Source organism: Eptatretus burgeri, chromosome 1, assembly GCF_056783735.1.
Source record: "Eptatretus burgeri isolate ZD-2024b chromosome 1, Ebu_testis_v1, whole genome shotgun sequence".
NCBI lineage: Eukaryota > Metazoa > Chordata > Myxini > Myxiniformes > Myxinidae > Eptatretus > Eptatretus burgeri.
In genome coordinates, this window is record NC_140961.1 from 123,127,201 (window position 1) to 123,144,306 (window position 17,106).

Here is a 17,106-nt window from a genome sequence, read left to right on the forward strand (position 1 = left end):
TTTGCAGTACTTTATTTCATAGTATATACTTTATAGATAAACAACCCTGATAATATTCCACCTTAAACCACACACATATCAGTGTGATTTGCCCAGAGGCAAATATGTCCAGCGGCCCAACCCCCATTAGGCTGATTGGCAGTCGTAGTCCCACCCACCCCTCTGTTACCTTACGATTTCAGAGAGTATCTGTAAATATTTAACTGCAGAATGAACGGTACAAACAAAAAACAGCAAAGGATCCTGCAAGAAGTAAAACTTTGTCGGATGGTAACAAAGTCATTGCCATTGAGAGAGGCAGTCCACCTCACACTGATTATGTAAATACGACGTCTGAAGATGATTATTATTAGCTTATCTGGAATTAGAATTCCTGATAAGGTATTATCATTGTGCAACGTCCATCCCTCCGTCCTCTATTTCGACTTCTCCAGCCAAACCGCTGGGCCGATCCGACTGAAATTTTGGCAGCAATGTTCCGCTTCCGACTGGTAATGGGGATTGCAAAGCTCGTTACGGTCACGTGACTTTAAGTTGGTCAAGATGACGGACTTAGCAAATTCCTTCAAAAATCTTCTTCTCCAGATCCACCAGTCACAATGCTACTAAATTTGGGTTACAACATTAGACCAGGGTAGAAATGTTAAATTGCGGAGGTCATCCGGATCACGTGACCGGAAGTATGTCAAAATGGCTGATTTTGTAAATTTTGGGAAAAATCGCATAAATTCCTTAAAAAATCTTCCTCTCCAGACCCACCAGTGAAAATTCTACAAAGTTTGGGTTACAACGTTAGGCCAGGGCCCAGATAAGCTGCAGGTCCAGTGGTCCTATTTTTATTATGATATTAAAGAATGAGAAGATTTCTTGGTTTTGACCGATCTCGGTGTTTTGCTTTTGCCATGGTCTAGACTCTAGAGTATTGGACTAAAAAGTGATCCCTGCCCAGACAATCAGCTGAACAGACCAGGTCGGCTTTCATGTGTAGCCCAAGTGACTTTTTAGAAAAGATACTCCAATTTTAGTTTTGTATTTAGTGGGTCGGACCAACATTTCCATCTGCATAATCCATCCCGACAAGAGGGTAAGAGTGCACTCTGCGATATATTTTTTCTCTTCCATTCAACCCTTTACTCTCTTCACGTCTCGACACCATCAACTCATTGATGGATCATATAAATAAGCAAGTTCCTTTACAAGGAACTTTTATTCAATGAACTTTAGCCAGTTGCCGACTGGGAATTCTCCATTGTGCAAAGTCCTTCCTCGGCCATCCTGAGCTCCTGACCACATACAAAGCTTTCATCTGCAGCCTATATGGAGTACTGCTCTCCCTTCTGGGCTGGTGCTCCTGCCTCTCACCTTTCTCAGCTTCATGCTGTGGAAGCCAAGGCATTTAAGATCATTGATATCTCTCACAGTGAGGCTGAGTCTTTGGGCCTCTCACTCTCTCACCACAGGCAGGTCGGTGGTCCTTTTGTCCTCTCCCATCTCCCACTGGTCTCCCCCCCTCCACCCGATCTGATTATGATATGTCCCACCCCCCCCCCCCCCCATATTTCTGCAGGACGCTCAAGGTCCACCAGCAACCCTTCTGGAAAAACTCTCAAAATCACGAATCACTGCTCACCTTCTCTCTTTCATTTTTCTTTTTTCCTGCCTTTTGAATAAACTCCCACACTCTCTTCAATCCCCTTCTTCCCTCCAGGCCTTCAAAACAGCAGTTCACCACCACCTCTTATCATTTTTACATAAATGATATAAACGTTTATATAAAACATTTTTTTTTAATTTTATATAAATTTTATTTTATTTTTATATAAATGATTTTATATAAATGATTTTATATAAATGATATAAACAAAACCCCCATCCAAAACCTCAATCTTTTCTACCCCCGTTAATCCATCCCAATCCCACCTCCTTCAAATTCCCTGTTTTCCTTCCTGAAAGTCCCTGTAATGTCCATTTTGTATTCCCTATGTTCCCCACCCCTTCCCTCTCCCTTCCACAGATCTAATGTCTCTGTTCCCCACTGTTTTGTCCTTCCCTCTCCTGCCCCTCTTGTCTCATGCCCCCCTTGCTGTGCGTTGTGTGTTCGCTCTCATACGAGCCTTGACAATGTATACAAAAAAAAAAAGAGAGGAGGCCATGAAGCCCTTCAAAGAATGCACTGTCATTACCAACTTATAGTTATTTATCCATGGTCCATGCTGTACACCCTCTTGAAATTCTGAGCATCAAGGAAGGAAGCAGCACATACCATTTTTAAAGGCTCTGTTATAACTTGGCCAGGGTTCAAAGCACTGATCTCCTGGAATCAAAGTGGGCACTGTAAGCATTACACCACCAAGGCTGGTGCAATATTGAGTCAATGACCTGGCTTCTATCTTATGATAAAATAACATTCCATATATTGACTTTAGAGATAGCCAGAGTTAAGAAAACAAAAACAAGGCTTTCTGGGGCAGCAGTCATTTATTTTAGAATTTAACTTGATTTTGTACGTTTATCCTCAAAATACCTTGTAAAATGACTAAAGTTGTCTAAATTTCTGACAGTTTAGACCAGTAGTATGTTTTCTTATGTTATCTGATCATGACACGATTTCACTCACCACTTTTTCACGTAAAATTTTTGAAATAATTGTATCAAGATTTTAGTTTTTAACAATTTGTTTCTCGATGCAGAGCAAAGTAAGATTTAACAGACAAATTTGATCCATGGTAGAGCGCAAATATTTCTTCATGTTCCTTGGCATACTGAGCGATCACTTTGTGCTCACAATGCCCATACGCAGGGTCACCTAAAGTCGGACAATAACTTCCAACCATGATAACGAGTCATTGAGCTCTAATCCTTGCGACTTTGTGTCTCAAGAAAGGCAAAGTGACTCAAAGTTCACTTTCACTGCAAGTTCACTTCATCCATTTGGGAATTGCTCGAACAAGAATGGACACTTGTTGCGCAATTTCTTTGGAAGACAGCTTTGACAGTTTTGACAGACAATGGATGCAAAAATCCAATAAGCTTGCAAACCTCTTGTTTACACTTCGCTTTGATTTCACCTGCCATTCTGTCTCATACGTTGAAATATACATTTCCTCGGTAATGATCAGACGTGGCTGGGGCTCATCTTCAGATTGAGCTGTTGAGCTAACCAAGTTGATGAGTGACTCGCCTGATGGAAGTGAGCTCCATGTCAGCCTCATCTTCCTAAAAATTTTGGAACACCCAGAGATGCTTGACTCTTTCCATGTTTGTTTCAAATTTCTCATAATTTCTAATGGCCTTCAAAGCTGGAGCTGCCTTCTTGAATTGGTCTGGACCCCTGTTCTTCCTTGTGCAGCCCGCGAGCCACTGGCGGCCCCTGGTGGTCAAAAGTGTGGCCCCTGATGCACGGCCGATATAATACACAAATGTGAGAACACCACATCATAATCCCCTACAAATGCTCTCAAATTGACCAAATGGTTTCAAATGAGTGTTCGAATGCAAAGTGTGAAAGTAACATCCCTACATCAGTAGATGGCAGTATGCAAACGATTATGCTTGCGACCCAGGAACCACAATGAAAAAAAATAAGAGCATGCGGAGGCGGGACCTAATAGCAGCCATTTTAGAGTCCTGCAGGTGGTGTGGTAACTCTCACACTGATGTCTTATCAACATTTTTTACAGTATCTAAGGCTCGTAGTGGAGCTGACACACACATAAACACACACACACGCACACACACACACACACACACACACACACACACACACACACACACACACACACACACACACACACACACACACACACACACACACACACACACACACTGAGGTTTCAGTACCCGGCAATTTTGGCCTAAACAACGCAGAAATCAAGAAAATGACCAAATACCAAGATCTCAAATATGAAGTGAAAAGATCCTGGAATATGAAGAATGCCAAAGTTGACCAATGACAGTTGGAGCTATGGCAATGGTGACAAAGAACCTCACAGATATATTAAAAACCATCCCTGGGAATATTACTACAAATGTCTATAAATACATGATATTAGTGTCTAAATGTATGTTTTAGAGGGCGAGCAATCATTTGTGATACTTTATAAAGGTCTAAATATAAAACTTGACAAGGAAATTGTCAATAATTCCATTTTTTAGCTTATAGCGGCAGCCAAAATAATGAAATTTTTATTATATTATTTTTTGAAATTTCATAGCTGTTATCATGACCTAATTTGACTATTTTCCCATAAATACCTATTTTCACATGTTTAATATTTATTAAATATTTGTTTCTGCTTTTTTCAGAATATAGCTACAACAGCCTGAAGAAAGATGGGAGAGCCACCTTCAAAAAGACCATGCACCAATACAACTGATTGGACTGATTGGATCATCCCAACTGATTGAAAGAGGGGCCTTGTTGTCCCTTTCTGGAAAGGGAAGGGTGATCACCAAGAATGCAACAACTACCAAGGGTGACGCTGCTCTCAGTGCAGGGCAAGGTCTTTGCTTGGACAATTCTTGATAGGGTTCGCCACCATCTGCTTGAGCACCAGCGTCCAGAGCAGTCAGGCTTTACACCAAAGAGGTCAATGATTGACCATATCCTTGCTCTTCGTGTCCTCACCGAATGCAGACGAGAGTTTCGGCAGGGGCTGCTTGCAGCCTATGTTGATCTCTGTAAAGCATTCGATTCAGTGAATTGGGATGCCCTCTGGAGGATTCTTGGTCTTCATGGGGTGCCACCAAAACTGATCGATCTGATGTCTGAACTCCACTCTGGTACTGAGAGTGCTGTGAAGTGTGGTGGTACCATCTCTGACTTATTTCCCGTTGTTACTGGAGTTCGTCAGGGATGTGTACTGGCCCCCACACTTTTCAGCACTTGTATGGACTGGATTTTAGGGAGGATGTCGGAAAAATCAAGCTGCAGTGCATCGTTTGGGAATGTCAAGATTTCGGTCCTTGATTTCGCAGATGATGCAGTCATCTCCATTGACTGCAGTTTGCCTCCAAAACCCCTGGAGTCATCTTTGCGCAGACTTTAGATATCCTTTTGGGGGCCCTCGAGGTGCTGAATGAGGAGTCGGAGCTGCTGGGATTACGGGTTTCTTGGGTCAAAACTAAGATCCAGGCTTTCAATGACATCTTGGATGCTGCTGTCCTGTCTGTGCCTTTTTGTGGTGAGGATGTTGAGGTCGTGGAGAGATTCACTTACCTTGGCAGTGATATTCATGTCTCTGCTGGCTGTGAGTCAGAGGTCAATAGACGTCTGGGTCAGGCCTGGGGAGTCATGGATTCACTGGATCATGGGGTGTGGCGCTGCCGGTACCTGTGCGGGAGGATGAAAGTCCGAGTCTTCAGGTCCTTGGTGCTTCAAGTCTTGCTCTATGGATGCAAGACTTGGACTCTGACCAAGGATCTGAGACGGAGACTTAATTCCTTTGGTACCAGGTCTCTTCAGAGAATCCTTGGCTATCGCTGGTCAGATTTTGTTTCCAACAAGCGGTTGCTGAGAGAGACTGGGATGAGATTTGTTATCTGCATTGTCCGTGAGCATCAATTGCGGCTGTATGGACATGTGGCTCATTTTCCTGACGCTAATCCTGCTCACCAGATTCTCTCAGTGAGGGAGTCTCATGAGTGGAGGAGGCCAGTGGGCCGACCACGTGCCTCGTGGTTGCAGCAGGTTGACCATCATCTCAAGGAGATGGGGATGGGCCTGGCATCTGCCTGGGGGATGGCCAGACGGAGGCCCCTGGAGTACCGGCGGAAAGTGGACACAGCGACGCACTATTCTGGCACATGCTCCCATACCTGACCTGACCAATACAAACTATAAACTGTGTATTAAATGTCAAAAACATAGCAGTGATTTGTTGAGACAACACCCAAAATATTCATCATATGAAAAATTTCTGCATTCTGTCCGTCATAGGGCTGATTTAGGTGAACTGGAATTCCTTGGAATTCATAACCGTCTGGGTGATATAACTGCAGAACAGCTAAAGGACCAACATGCGAAATGGCATGCTCCATGCTATGCAGAAACTACTAACGTCACAGACATTGGAAGATCGAACAGGCGGTATGAAACAGCCCTCGCTACACAGGACTCTACCCAGCTAAAGCGAAAGAGGTCCCCCTAGATCTTGTAGCTCTACACAATCTTCTTCTGCACCAGTACGATGCACATGTTCCCAGCATACCAGCACACACTTCAGCATGTTTCACAGATAGCTTGCACAGTGAAGAATAACATGGAAGAACATGGTGGAACACATTCGCCGAGCTCATCTACAGTGCCATGTGTGGCAGGAAGTACTTGTTCCAAAGCACTGTCGTCTTGACCCAGCAAAGCTTGGATGGTATCGAGAATCTACCAGTCAACTGAAACCAATTCTGTCCAAAATGCCTCCAGCCCCTTAAATCAGTTACAGAATTGGTGAGGTGTGGTTGCAGCAAAAGTTTGTGTAATGCTCGTTGTTCTTGCAAGCAAAACAATTTAGAGTGCAAAGAATTGTGCAAGTGTGAAGCCAATCCAGAGAGCTGTATGAATACCCAACAGGACTGCATGTCAGATCAAGAAACTGATTCAGATGAATAACTGTTTTCACACTTTAAATTTCTTCATATAAGGAAAAATTGCTAATTCAACCCTTACAACAGACTAAAAGTGATATAATTTTTAAATTGGTGACTCAACATCATGGTTAAGGTAATGTAGTTGTAGTTCAATGTGGCCAGTGTGTAATTATACATATTTAGAAATCAACATCATCAAAATCCAACTATTATTGGTCGAGATATGGGCAATAATGTGTTATTATATAGCAAATTTCAAGATGGCGGCCAGTAATCCAAGATGGCGGCCAAAAAATGCCAACCTGAATTTTTGATAAATTTATGGTCCATAGTCACTAAAAAATTAGGTTGGCAAAAATTAACCCAAAATTTTGACGATTCCCCAAATGACAACACATCAGCATATACGAGAGGGCTTATTTCCACCTTCTGAAACCTGCAAATGGAGATAACGACCAACACACATACGAGGGCCAATTGCCATTGGGGTAATACAGTTTATATACATGCACATGTGCACAAATGTACACACCCATAAAGTACATAGAAACGACAAACACAAAGATTTGCCTTTAAACAGAGTTCTTTGAAAGAGGAATTCATGTGGGAATTTAGTGAAATTATATTCACATATATATCAAGGCACAGAACACAAATGTCGGTCTATGTCTTCACAAATAGAATAAACATAATGAACACGAGGTCGATGGACCTCATTAACTCACCTGGAACTTAGTTGGGGTGGCTCACATATTTTTGGGGGTGGCCGCCCCAAAATATGTATTTGCTTTCCTCGCCGAAACTACACACACAATTTCAATGAAACCTGAACACAACCTTCATCGCACCCATGATGTACCAAAGTTTGTTCACGCTATTTTAAAAATTGGGGTCGAAGGGGATTTATAGGTGGGGGAATTGCCCCCCCCCCCATAATAGGTATTTGCTATAACATTGATTCTTTGGTATATTTTAATGATTCCTTCCCACGTTGACTTCCTCCTCAGGAACATTATTAGACCAGTAAGTGCCCAGGGTATTCCCCCCCCCCTTTTTTAATATAAGTATTGATGTCGAAGTGAGGGATGGATTATAAAAGCAGATCACACAAAAAGGTTAAACAAAGCGATGTCCTCAAAAAAATATAATTGCACATTTTCAGCAGATGAGACACCTCCTGAGGCACCAACCGCATAGCACAGCGGGGCCCCAAAAAGCTCACGACTGGAGCTTAAATGTTGTAATTTGGCTTAGTTTACGAGATTCGAGAGGTTATGGCATGTGAGGAAATGAAACAAACCCACAAATTCTGGCGTCTCCAGGCATTTACTGTATAAGCATTGCAAAATATCCAGTGATTTGAAGGTATGGACATTCAGCATTTGATGATATGAGTGAGGAACGTGAAAAATAAAACTTTGTCGTTAAGAAATCATTGCAGCCTGTTCCAATTCAAGGCATTGTCGAGGAGACCAAAAAAAAGGCGAATTAATACCCCATTGAGGGAGAGTGAGGTGTCCGAGGATGTGCCTAATAAAGGATCTAATTAAATAAGGCCGTTAATTCTCTGCCATCTTAAGGCATGGGCACACTGGGGAGTTGCCCAGGGGCACCACGATTCTCGGAGCCCCATGCTGCCATATTGTTCATGAGAGATCTCTTGTCAGAGTGGATAATTACTCAACCTCTCGCTGGAAAGACCTGGGATTCAAATCCCTTTTCAAATTATATTGATAATATAAATTATTTTGTGCTGAACTATCTGACAAATGCTATTTCTTATAATGTTGTTGATCTGCAATAATATTGTATTGTTTACGCAATAATATTGTATCTTTCAATAATTCACAGTCTGTCCGTCTGTCTGTTCTCAGGTATCGCAAAAACGGCTGAACCGATCGCAACCATCGGTGTGTGTAATCCTGGGACCCCTTGGAGTAAAATAGGTATAAATATAATAAGATGACCCCCTTGACGGCTCCCGTCGGGAGCGGGTGCTTCTTGTCTTACTATAATTCACCATCTGTCCATCTGTCTGTTCCCAGGTACCGTAAAAACGGCTGAACCGATTGCAACCATTTTAGGGTGTGTAATCCTGGGACACCTTGGAGTAAAGTAGGCTTAAATATAATAACATGACTCCCTTTACAGCTCCCGTATGGAGCGGGTGCTTCGAATAAATATAATAATATATGACCCCCTTGACGGCTCCTGTAGGGAGCAGGTGCTTCAAGTTGTTATAATGTTGTTAATCTGACTTGCACAATCTTCCTGAATGAGAACAAAATTCCACTATCAAACTGCCGTGGTCAGTCCTATGACAATGTCTCAAATATGTCTGAACGCTATACTGGATTGCAAACACAGATCCGTCAACTGAATGAGTTCACCATCTCTGTCCCCTGTGCTCGACGCAGCCTGAACTTGGTGGGAGTAAAAGCGGCAGAGTGTTGTCTGCAGATTGCCAAATTCTTTGACTTTGTTCAGTGTCTGTATTCCTTTTTCTCAGCTTCTACACATCGATGGAATGATCTGGCATAATCTTTAGGAAAAGATCATGTTGGGGTCAAGCGTCTGTCTGACACGAGATGGTCGTCACATTTTGATGCTGTCCATGCTCTGCATGGACGTTTCGAGAAAATTCAACATGCACTGGATTCTGTTTCAGCTGACACTGACCAGGAAGTGAACACTCGGTGAGAGGCAGAAGGATTGAGCAAGAAAATGGAGAACCTGGAAACGATCTTTCTGGCAATTCTTTGGAACAACATTCTCGAAAGAGTGAACAAAACAAGTAAGGTCCTGCAGTCAGAAGATGTGGACATACTTGTTGCCATGAATCTTCTTGAGTCTCTGAAAACGTATCTTCAGGAAATTAGAGACAAATTTAGTGACTATGAACTGAAGGCCAGGAGTAGGTGTCCAGATTCGGATTATAGTGATGTGAAGAAACGGGAACGAAAGTGAAGTGTACGTCTTACTGGATATGATGGATCAGAAGAAGAGATACTTCGAAACAAAAGTGAAAAGTTCAAGGTACAAACATTCCTCCCTCTCCTGGACTCTCTGAACTCTGACCTGACAAAACTTGCAGAAGCTTATTCATGGATTGGAAATCTGTTTTCCTTCTTCAGTCAATTGAAAACAATTGGTTCTGATGAGCTAAACAAAAAGTGTGAACATCTGGCTAATGCGTATTACAAAGACCTTGATTATGATGACCTTCTAAATGAATGCAAGCATCTCCAGCACAACATGGTTCTTGATGAAAATTGTGAGACTCTCCCTGCGTTGTGCAGAAAAATAATTTCGGACAACTTGAAATCTGTGTTTCCCAATGTTTAAATTGCACTCAGAGTGTTCTTGTGCATGATGGTGACCAACTGTACAGGGGAACGTTCATTTTCAAGATTGAAACTTACAAAGAATCAGCTTCGCAGCACAGTGGGGCAGCAGCGTTTGAACTGGCTTTCACTCATGTGCATGGAAAATGACATCCTGAAGACCATTGACTTCAAGCCAATTATAAAACAATTCTCTGCAAAGACATTTCGCAAACGTTTGTGTTGATTAATAATAAATAATTCATACTGTACCATCTCCGTCTGTATGGTGTTTCAATTAATTATCATTTATATGTTGAAATGTTTGTGTTTTTCAAGGCTTATGTTATATTGTTCAAAAGTTTGTGTTGATTAATCAAACATTGATTTTGTTGAAAGTACCAATAAATCTATAGGTTTAACTTTTATTGACCGTTTACATTTTTAGATCCTCGTGGAGGATCTCGAAGTCAAACTCACGTTGTTGGTCTTGTGGATTTTTTTGTTTCACAGCCTACAGTTTTCATCGAAACTACCTGAAACTTGGCGTATATATGTAAAAATACCCTGCGCAAACAGGAACCATCCCCGATTTTGAAAATTCCTCCTAGAAAAAAAAGTTATGACGTCAAAATATCTCCGCAAATGGAAATTGCCTAAAAAATTGTCGCAAACTAGGCAAGCTTTTAGAATTCTGTTTGCGGGAATCGAACAGGGCATTAGCAGAGATGAATTACCCCTCATATGATACATCACTATGACGTCATATCAATTTTTATGACGTCATTCCTATTTTTTTGTTTCACAGCCTACAGTTTTCATCGAAACTTCCTGAAACTTGGCATATATATATATATATATATATATATATATATATATATATATATATATATATATATATATATATATATATATATATATATATATATAAAAATACCCTGCGCAGACGGTAACCATCTCCGATTTTTAAAATTCCTCCTTGAAAAAAAAGTTATGACGTCACAATATCTCCGCCAATGGAAATTGCCTAAAAAATTATCTCAAACTTGGCAAACTTTTTGAATTCTGTTTGCGGGAATCGAACAGGGCATTAGCACAGATAAATGACCGCACATATGATACATCACTCTGACGTCATATCAATTTTTATGACGTCATTCCTATTTTTTTGTTTCACAGCCTACAGTTTTCATCGAAACGTCCTGAAACTTGGCATATGTATGTAAAAATACCCTGCGCAGACAGTAACCATCTCCGATTTTGAAAATTCCTCCAAGAAAAAAAGTTATGACGTCAAAATATCTCTGCTAATGGAAATCGGCTAAAAAATTATCTCCGAAACGAGGCAAACTTTTTGAATTCTGTTTGCGGGAATCGAACAGGGCATTAGCAGATATGAATTACCCCTCATATGATACATCACTATGACGTCATATCATTTTTATGACGTCATTCCTATTTTTTTGTTTCACAGCCTACAGTTTTCATCGAAACTTCCTGAAACTTGGCAAATATATGTAAAAATACCCTGCGCAGACAGTAACCATCTGCGATTTTGGAAATTCTTCACAGAAAAAAAGGTGACGTCATATTGCCGCTAATGGAAATTGCCTATACCATTATCTCCAAAACTAGGCAAGCTGTTTGAATTTTGTTTGTGGGAATCAAGCTGGGCATTAGCACAGATAATTTATCGCAAACCTGATACATCACAATGACGTCATATTCGTTTTTATGATGTCATCATTAAGAGGACGAGGATCTTAGCTCATTCGAGCTTGTTATTCCCGTGGGTGGGTGTGTAGGAACCCCAGTGCATTGCTAACCCAGGGTCGACAATGCTGTTAAGACAGCCCTGCGTTAATTCTCTTCAAAAGGCGTGATTTAAGAAATCGAATCACCCAGTTTTTATTCATGCACCACCTTCAAGTTCTCTAAGTGTGTATGAAAAGTTTCAGGCTGCTCGGTTTCATGATTTTGGACTTATGGAGGAGACACACACACACACACACACACACACACATACACACTAACATTTATTTGTATAGATTATTGAAAGTGCATGAAGCTGCCATCTTGCCTCTGCTGCCTTCGCATGAAGAAGCACAGGAGTAGCCATTTGCCATTTGTTTGTCTGGAATGAGACACTACCTATGCCCGACGGAATTCAAATCCAGCCAATTGATCGCTACCATTCTGGCACAATTACGCCTAACATGACAGTAGTCTATCCAAGACCCACTAATGTTGCAGTATTTGCTCAGTGGTTATTTTCTGAAGGTTGGTGCTATCTGTTGCCCTTGTTTATGATACTTCAACTTTTCTTCTGGCACCGTTCAAGGCTGATGCACGTCATCTTGAGCCGATAGTGTAACATTGAAAAAATGTATTGGGCCCGAAACACCACATGTATCCAAGTCATATCTTTAAATGTTCTAACTGATTATCTTTAGTTTTGAAGCATTATATGTTATGCCTGGTGTTGGCTTAATGGTTAGGATTTTGGGAGGTTATGATCATTGTATCCGAAATTCAAATCCCACTTGGCTGTTGAATTAATACCAGGTGGGGTTAACTCAGCCTGTGATCCTTCCGATATCGGCAAAATGAGGCCAGCATGCAAGTATACTGTGACGGGGTGGTGACCCGTCCAGAATTGTGCCCAATAGCCAAGAAGACTTCTTTAGCAGCACCAATTCTCTGCACAGAGTATGGTCCTGATTGATGGATTATACATTGGGTGTGGTGTTTGTAACCATGTTCAGAAACCTAATACAGAATGCCATTTTACCTGTTACTTTCTATTATCATCATTTGCTTGTTTGTCATCATATTATTTTGATAGCTTTTAAACACAAGACTTCTTGTTCTTTAATTTAAAAAAATATACGATTTGATGAAGGACAAACTTTTGTCAATCATGTTTTATTGATTAAGATAGCAACTACATTTACATGAAACAAAATCCTTGGGTCATTGCAGGGCAGAAAGGAATTGATTTAGTTTGAAATATAAATGTTTGAAGATATTTTTTAAAAGAAATTAACTTCATCTTTGTTGTGGTCTTGGAATCACTCTTAATCTGTAAAAGAACACAAGTTCACTCTCAGGCCAGTGGGAAGATAGATAAATATAGCTTATTAATTAAATTAAATTATCATGTGTTTAAAATCAATAAATAAATCAATCAACTAATCAATAAATCATTACATTTAATAATACGTACTTTTCATTTCAAACTGAATCCATTTGTTTGTTTGAGGGACAAGAAGATGTAATGATGGAAGAAGGGACAAGAAAAACCTTAAACATATTACAAAATAACAAAAGGTCTTGCTCCGCTTCCAGAGTCGACATAATAATCAAATGTGATTCACACTCACGTTTCATACATGATATGGAAGGATCACTGCTGTGGATTTGACATTATATTACGTCTTTGTAATAAACCTTTCACAAACCTATCAATAGCTGGGGATTCATGCACACGCGTCCACAGCCATTTGAACAACATTTCTGTTTGCCTTTGCAATCAAAATCATGGAAACACAGATCTTGGCAGGGACCAATTTTGATACCAACAGGACACTTTCCCCATTTTTCTGAAAAGACAAACACAGAGTCATGGTGATCATATAACTGGGATTTGTACAAAACCATGGATAGTACAGGATTTGTGAAATGTGAGAAATGTGTGGAAGAGAAGGACAATGTAAGGATGGAAGAAGTTTATGGAGTCTAAAAAGTCAAACAAGAATGCTGAAAAGATATCAAACTGTAAATTAAGGATATTCAACATTCCAATAATACTCGTTGTTGAACAGATCATTGGACGAGTATGCCATAAACAGGTGGTTTAAAAGGGAGTTAAGAACTTCAAACACCAATCATCTATGACAACAAAAAAACAAACAAACAAACAATGATTTATTACAACTCACCTGGTAACCGACATTCTTTGCCACATGGACGAGGACAGCAGATCCTCTCACGGCCACAGTCTGAATCCACCTGACAATGATCGAATATGTGGATGCATTTGCGGTTCTCCTTCGAAGGGCAAAACTTTTGAATCACTATGGGTGCCACGAAAAACATTATGTAGAAAACAATCAAACAAAGCATCAATCCATAAAATGCAATAGAAAAAAGTGGTTATTCAAGCATTCCTGAAACGGTGAAAATGTCCACTGATTTTCCATCAAGAGTTGTTGAGGTTGTGAATGGAAAACAATCACTCACCGTCTCCATGTGTGAGTTCCAGAATGGAGATGCCGATAATGAGAGCCACTGCCAGGGAGAGTTTCATGATATTCAGGTGAAGGAGACGGAGTTCGTGTACACGTTGAATCGATCCTGGTATGGGGACATCGTGCCTTGTTCGGTGTATTCGTATTTATAGCTGAGAGAGAGGTAAGGGGGGAGGAGGTCGATAATGAGGGTGGAGTGCTGTTCTCATGATAAGTGAGTACTCATTGTGCAACTCCATGATATTATCATTAAATTGCTCCACACCCCTCTTTACGTCCATCCATAACTCCGCACACAAAAATTCCTGAAAAGCTTTCCCGGTGTCCAGGTGTAAAGCAAACTCGCAATAAGTAAGTACAACAGGCAGTGAAAGGTGTAAAAATGTGTCATTCGGGTCCAGGATAAAGGACCACACAGTAAATGAGAAATGAAATGTTAAGATGAGATTAGAAATTCATTTTAAACCAACAACAAGAACCAGTATAGTACAGAAATGCAGACAAAAGCTGTGAAGTTGTGGGGAATCGACTTGAAATTGAATATATTTTCGCTGAGTGAGGTTTCATTCCCAAAGAAAGTGAAAGTGCTCTGTGACATCATTATATCCACCTGATTATGTAAAACGACCCAAAAAGCTAAAAACTTCAAAAGTTCAAAAATATTCTCCAGTAATCTTTTATTTTCTGTCTCAGTAATCACAAAGCCATCACAGCATCAATCTGAGACACCTTGAGACCCTATAATCCCTTTAAACCCTTTTGACACATTTGACCTTTGACGTCACTTCAAAACCCCTTAAAATATAAAAACACAATGTTGTGTGGAGGATGAACATAGATTGGAGGGGAAGGAGTGGGGGTAGCGCTCTGATTAATGTATATATTTTAATTTGTACATTAAAAAAAATGAACTATTTTAAATATCGCTTGTTTAATATTCCATCTGATCCCAGAGCTCATCCTGTTTGGAACCAGATTCAAATTGCATTATCTATCTGCGCTTCTACAAAATGTACTTACTAGCAGGTACCTGCATAAATGCCACGTAATGTAAAATGTAATTTCAACAATATTATGCAAAGAACAGTTAAATATCATGTGAATTTAATATTGTCAAGTTTGTGTTCTCGAAAGATGCTGATAAATTCAATAAACCTTTTCACACTGTCATTTACCATTGGTCATCTTCCATCTGCTTGGAAATCAGCCACCATCACAGCATTACATAAAAAGATGTAAAATTGGATCCTCTTAACTACAGCCCAATTCGCTTACTTCCAATCATCACTAAGGTCATGGAATCCATCATCGCAGTTGAAATAAAATCATTCCTTTTCTCCAACGGCCTCATCTCAGATCATCAATTCGGATTCAGACCAGTCACTATACCTTGGAGATGCTGCTTCGACTATCCCAACAATGGTGGAAGTACTCAATATCAGACATGAGGTCAGGGCCGTCTCTCTGGACATATCTTGAGTTTTTGATACAGTCTGGCTTCCTGCCTTGCTCTCCTGCTTTGCTCTCCAAACTGTCTGCTTATGGAATCAAAGGCCAACTCCACTCTTGGATTACTCACTTCCTTCACTCTCTAAACCAATGTGTGGCTCTCAATGGAACCCTTTCTTCTTCTCTCCCTGTCAATGTTGGCAGTGTTCTCGACCCCATATTATTCCTAATCTTCATCAATGATCTCAATGACTCTGAAAAATCCTCTTTATCTCTTTGCTGATGACTCCACTGTCTGCCGTGACATCTCTCATCCTTTTGACAGACAGATAGTGACCTCTTCCCTCTCTTCAGACCTTGACAAAATCACAAATTGGTCAAACACTTGGAACATGTCTTACAATCCTGAAAAATTCCACACACTCACTCTCTCTCTCCGAAAGGACAATTCCGCAAACCCTCCCATCTACTTTCTCAACAACCATCTCAAAGAGATTCAGTCACTCAAACTCTTGGGTCTCACTCTAAGCCATGATCTCTCTTGGGCAAGCTACATTTCAAGATTGGCCTCCAAGCAAATGCTGACTTTAAGGCTTTCATCTGCAGCTCGATGGAGTACTGCTCTCCCTTCTGGATTGGCTCCCCTTCCTCACATCTTGCTGAGCTTGAATCTGTGGAAATAGAGGCCTTCAATGTCATTGGAATCTCTCGCTATGAGGCTGACTCTATGGACCTGTCACTTCGCCATCACTGCCAGGTTGGTGGTCTTTGCTTTCTTCTGCCTCATTTCTGGACTTGCACCCTCTACCATCTCTGTGCTTTGTCCCCTCCAGGTATCTACAGGACGCACATGGTCCACCAGCAACCCCCTGCGAATGAAACTGTCTAAATCCAGAATCACTGCTCACCTCCACTCATTTATTCCTCTTTTTGCTTCGCCTGTGGAACCACCTTCCATACTCTCATCAATCTCATTCTTCCCTCCAGGTCTTCAAGACAGCAGTTCACCACCATCTCAAGTCTTGCTCCATCCAAAATCATTATATTTTCTTCACCACCCCCCCCACCAACCTTTTTATTATTTTTTGATAATACCACCCCCCCACCCCCACCTCTTCCAAAAAAATTGCTTATGTATCCATATTGTCCACTCCTTGCATTTTCCCCTGCCCCTCATTGTTACCCACATCCCTTGTTTGTCTATCTCCATCTACTTTCTGCCTGATGTTGGTGTTTTACCCTTTCTACTGCTGTTCCCTTTGTTGTGTTGTGTTCTGATTTTTATTTTGTGTTTATAATTCTTCCGTGAGCCAAGAACATGTATATTAAAAACCCCTCTTTCCCAACCCCAAGTCCTCAGCTCCTACTCCACCCCATGTCCTTACCCCCCCCTCCCCACCAAATCACAAGCCTTTAACCCCTCTACCCAAACCCAAGTTCTCAACTTCCCCTCCCAATACCAAGTCCTAAACGACCCCCACCTTCTTTTTCACAACCTA

The 17,106-nt window shown here is 40.9% G+C and overlaps 1 protein-coding gene across 1 annotated transcript; it reads right to left on the reverse strand.

Moving 5' to 3' along the window:
• Positions 1-12,817: 12,817 nt before the first annotated feature.
• On the reverse strand, positions 12,818-14,321 carry LOC147035322 (U14-lycotoxin-Ls1a-like). Its single transcript, XM_085896730.1, has 4 exons — positions 14,151-14,321; positions 13,850-13,984; positions 13,370-13,510; positions 12,818-12,990 (listed from the first exon to the last, which is right to left on the reverse strand). The coding sequence occupies exons 1-4, from the start codon at positions 14,215-14,217 to the stop codon at positions 12,986-12,988; spliced, it is 348 nt and encodes a 115-aa protein (XP_085752856.1). The 5' UTR covers positions 14,218-14,321; the 3' UTR covers positions 12,818-12,985.
• Between the last annotated feature and the right edge of the window lie 2,785 nt (positions 14,322-17,106).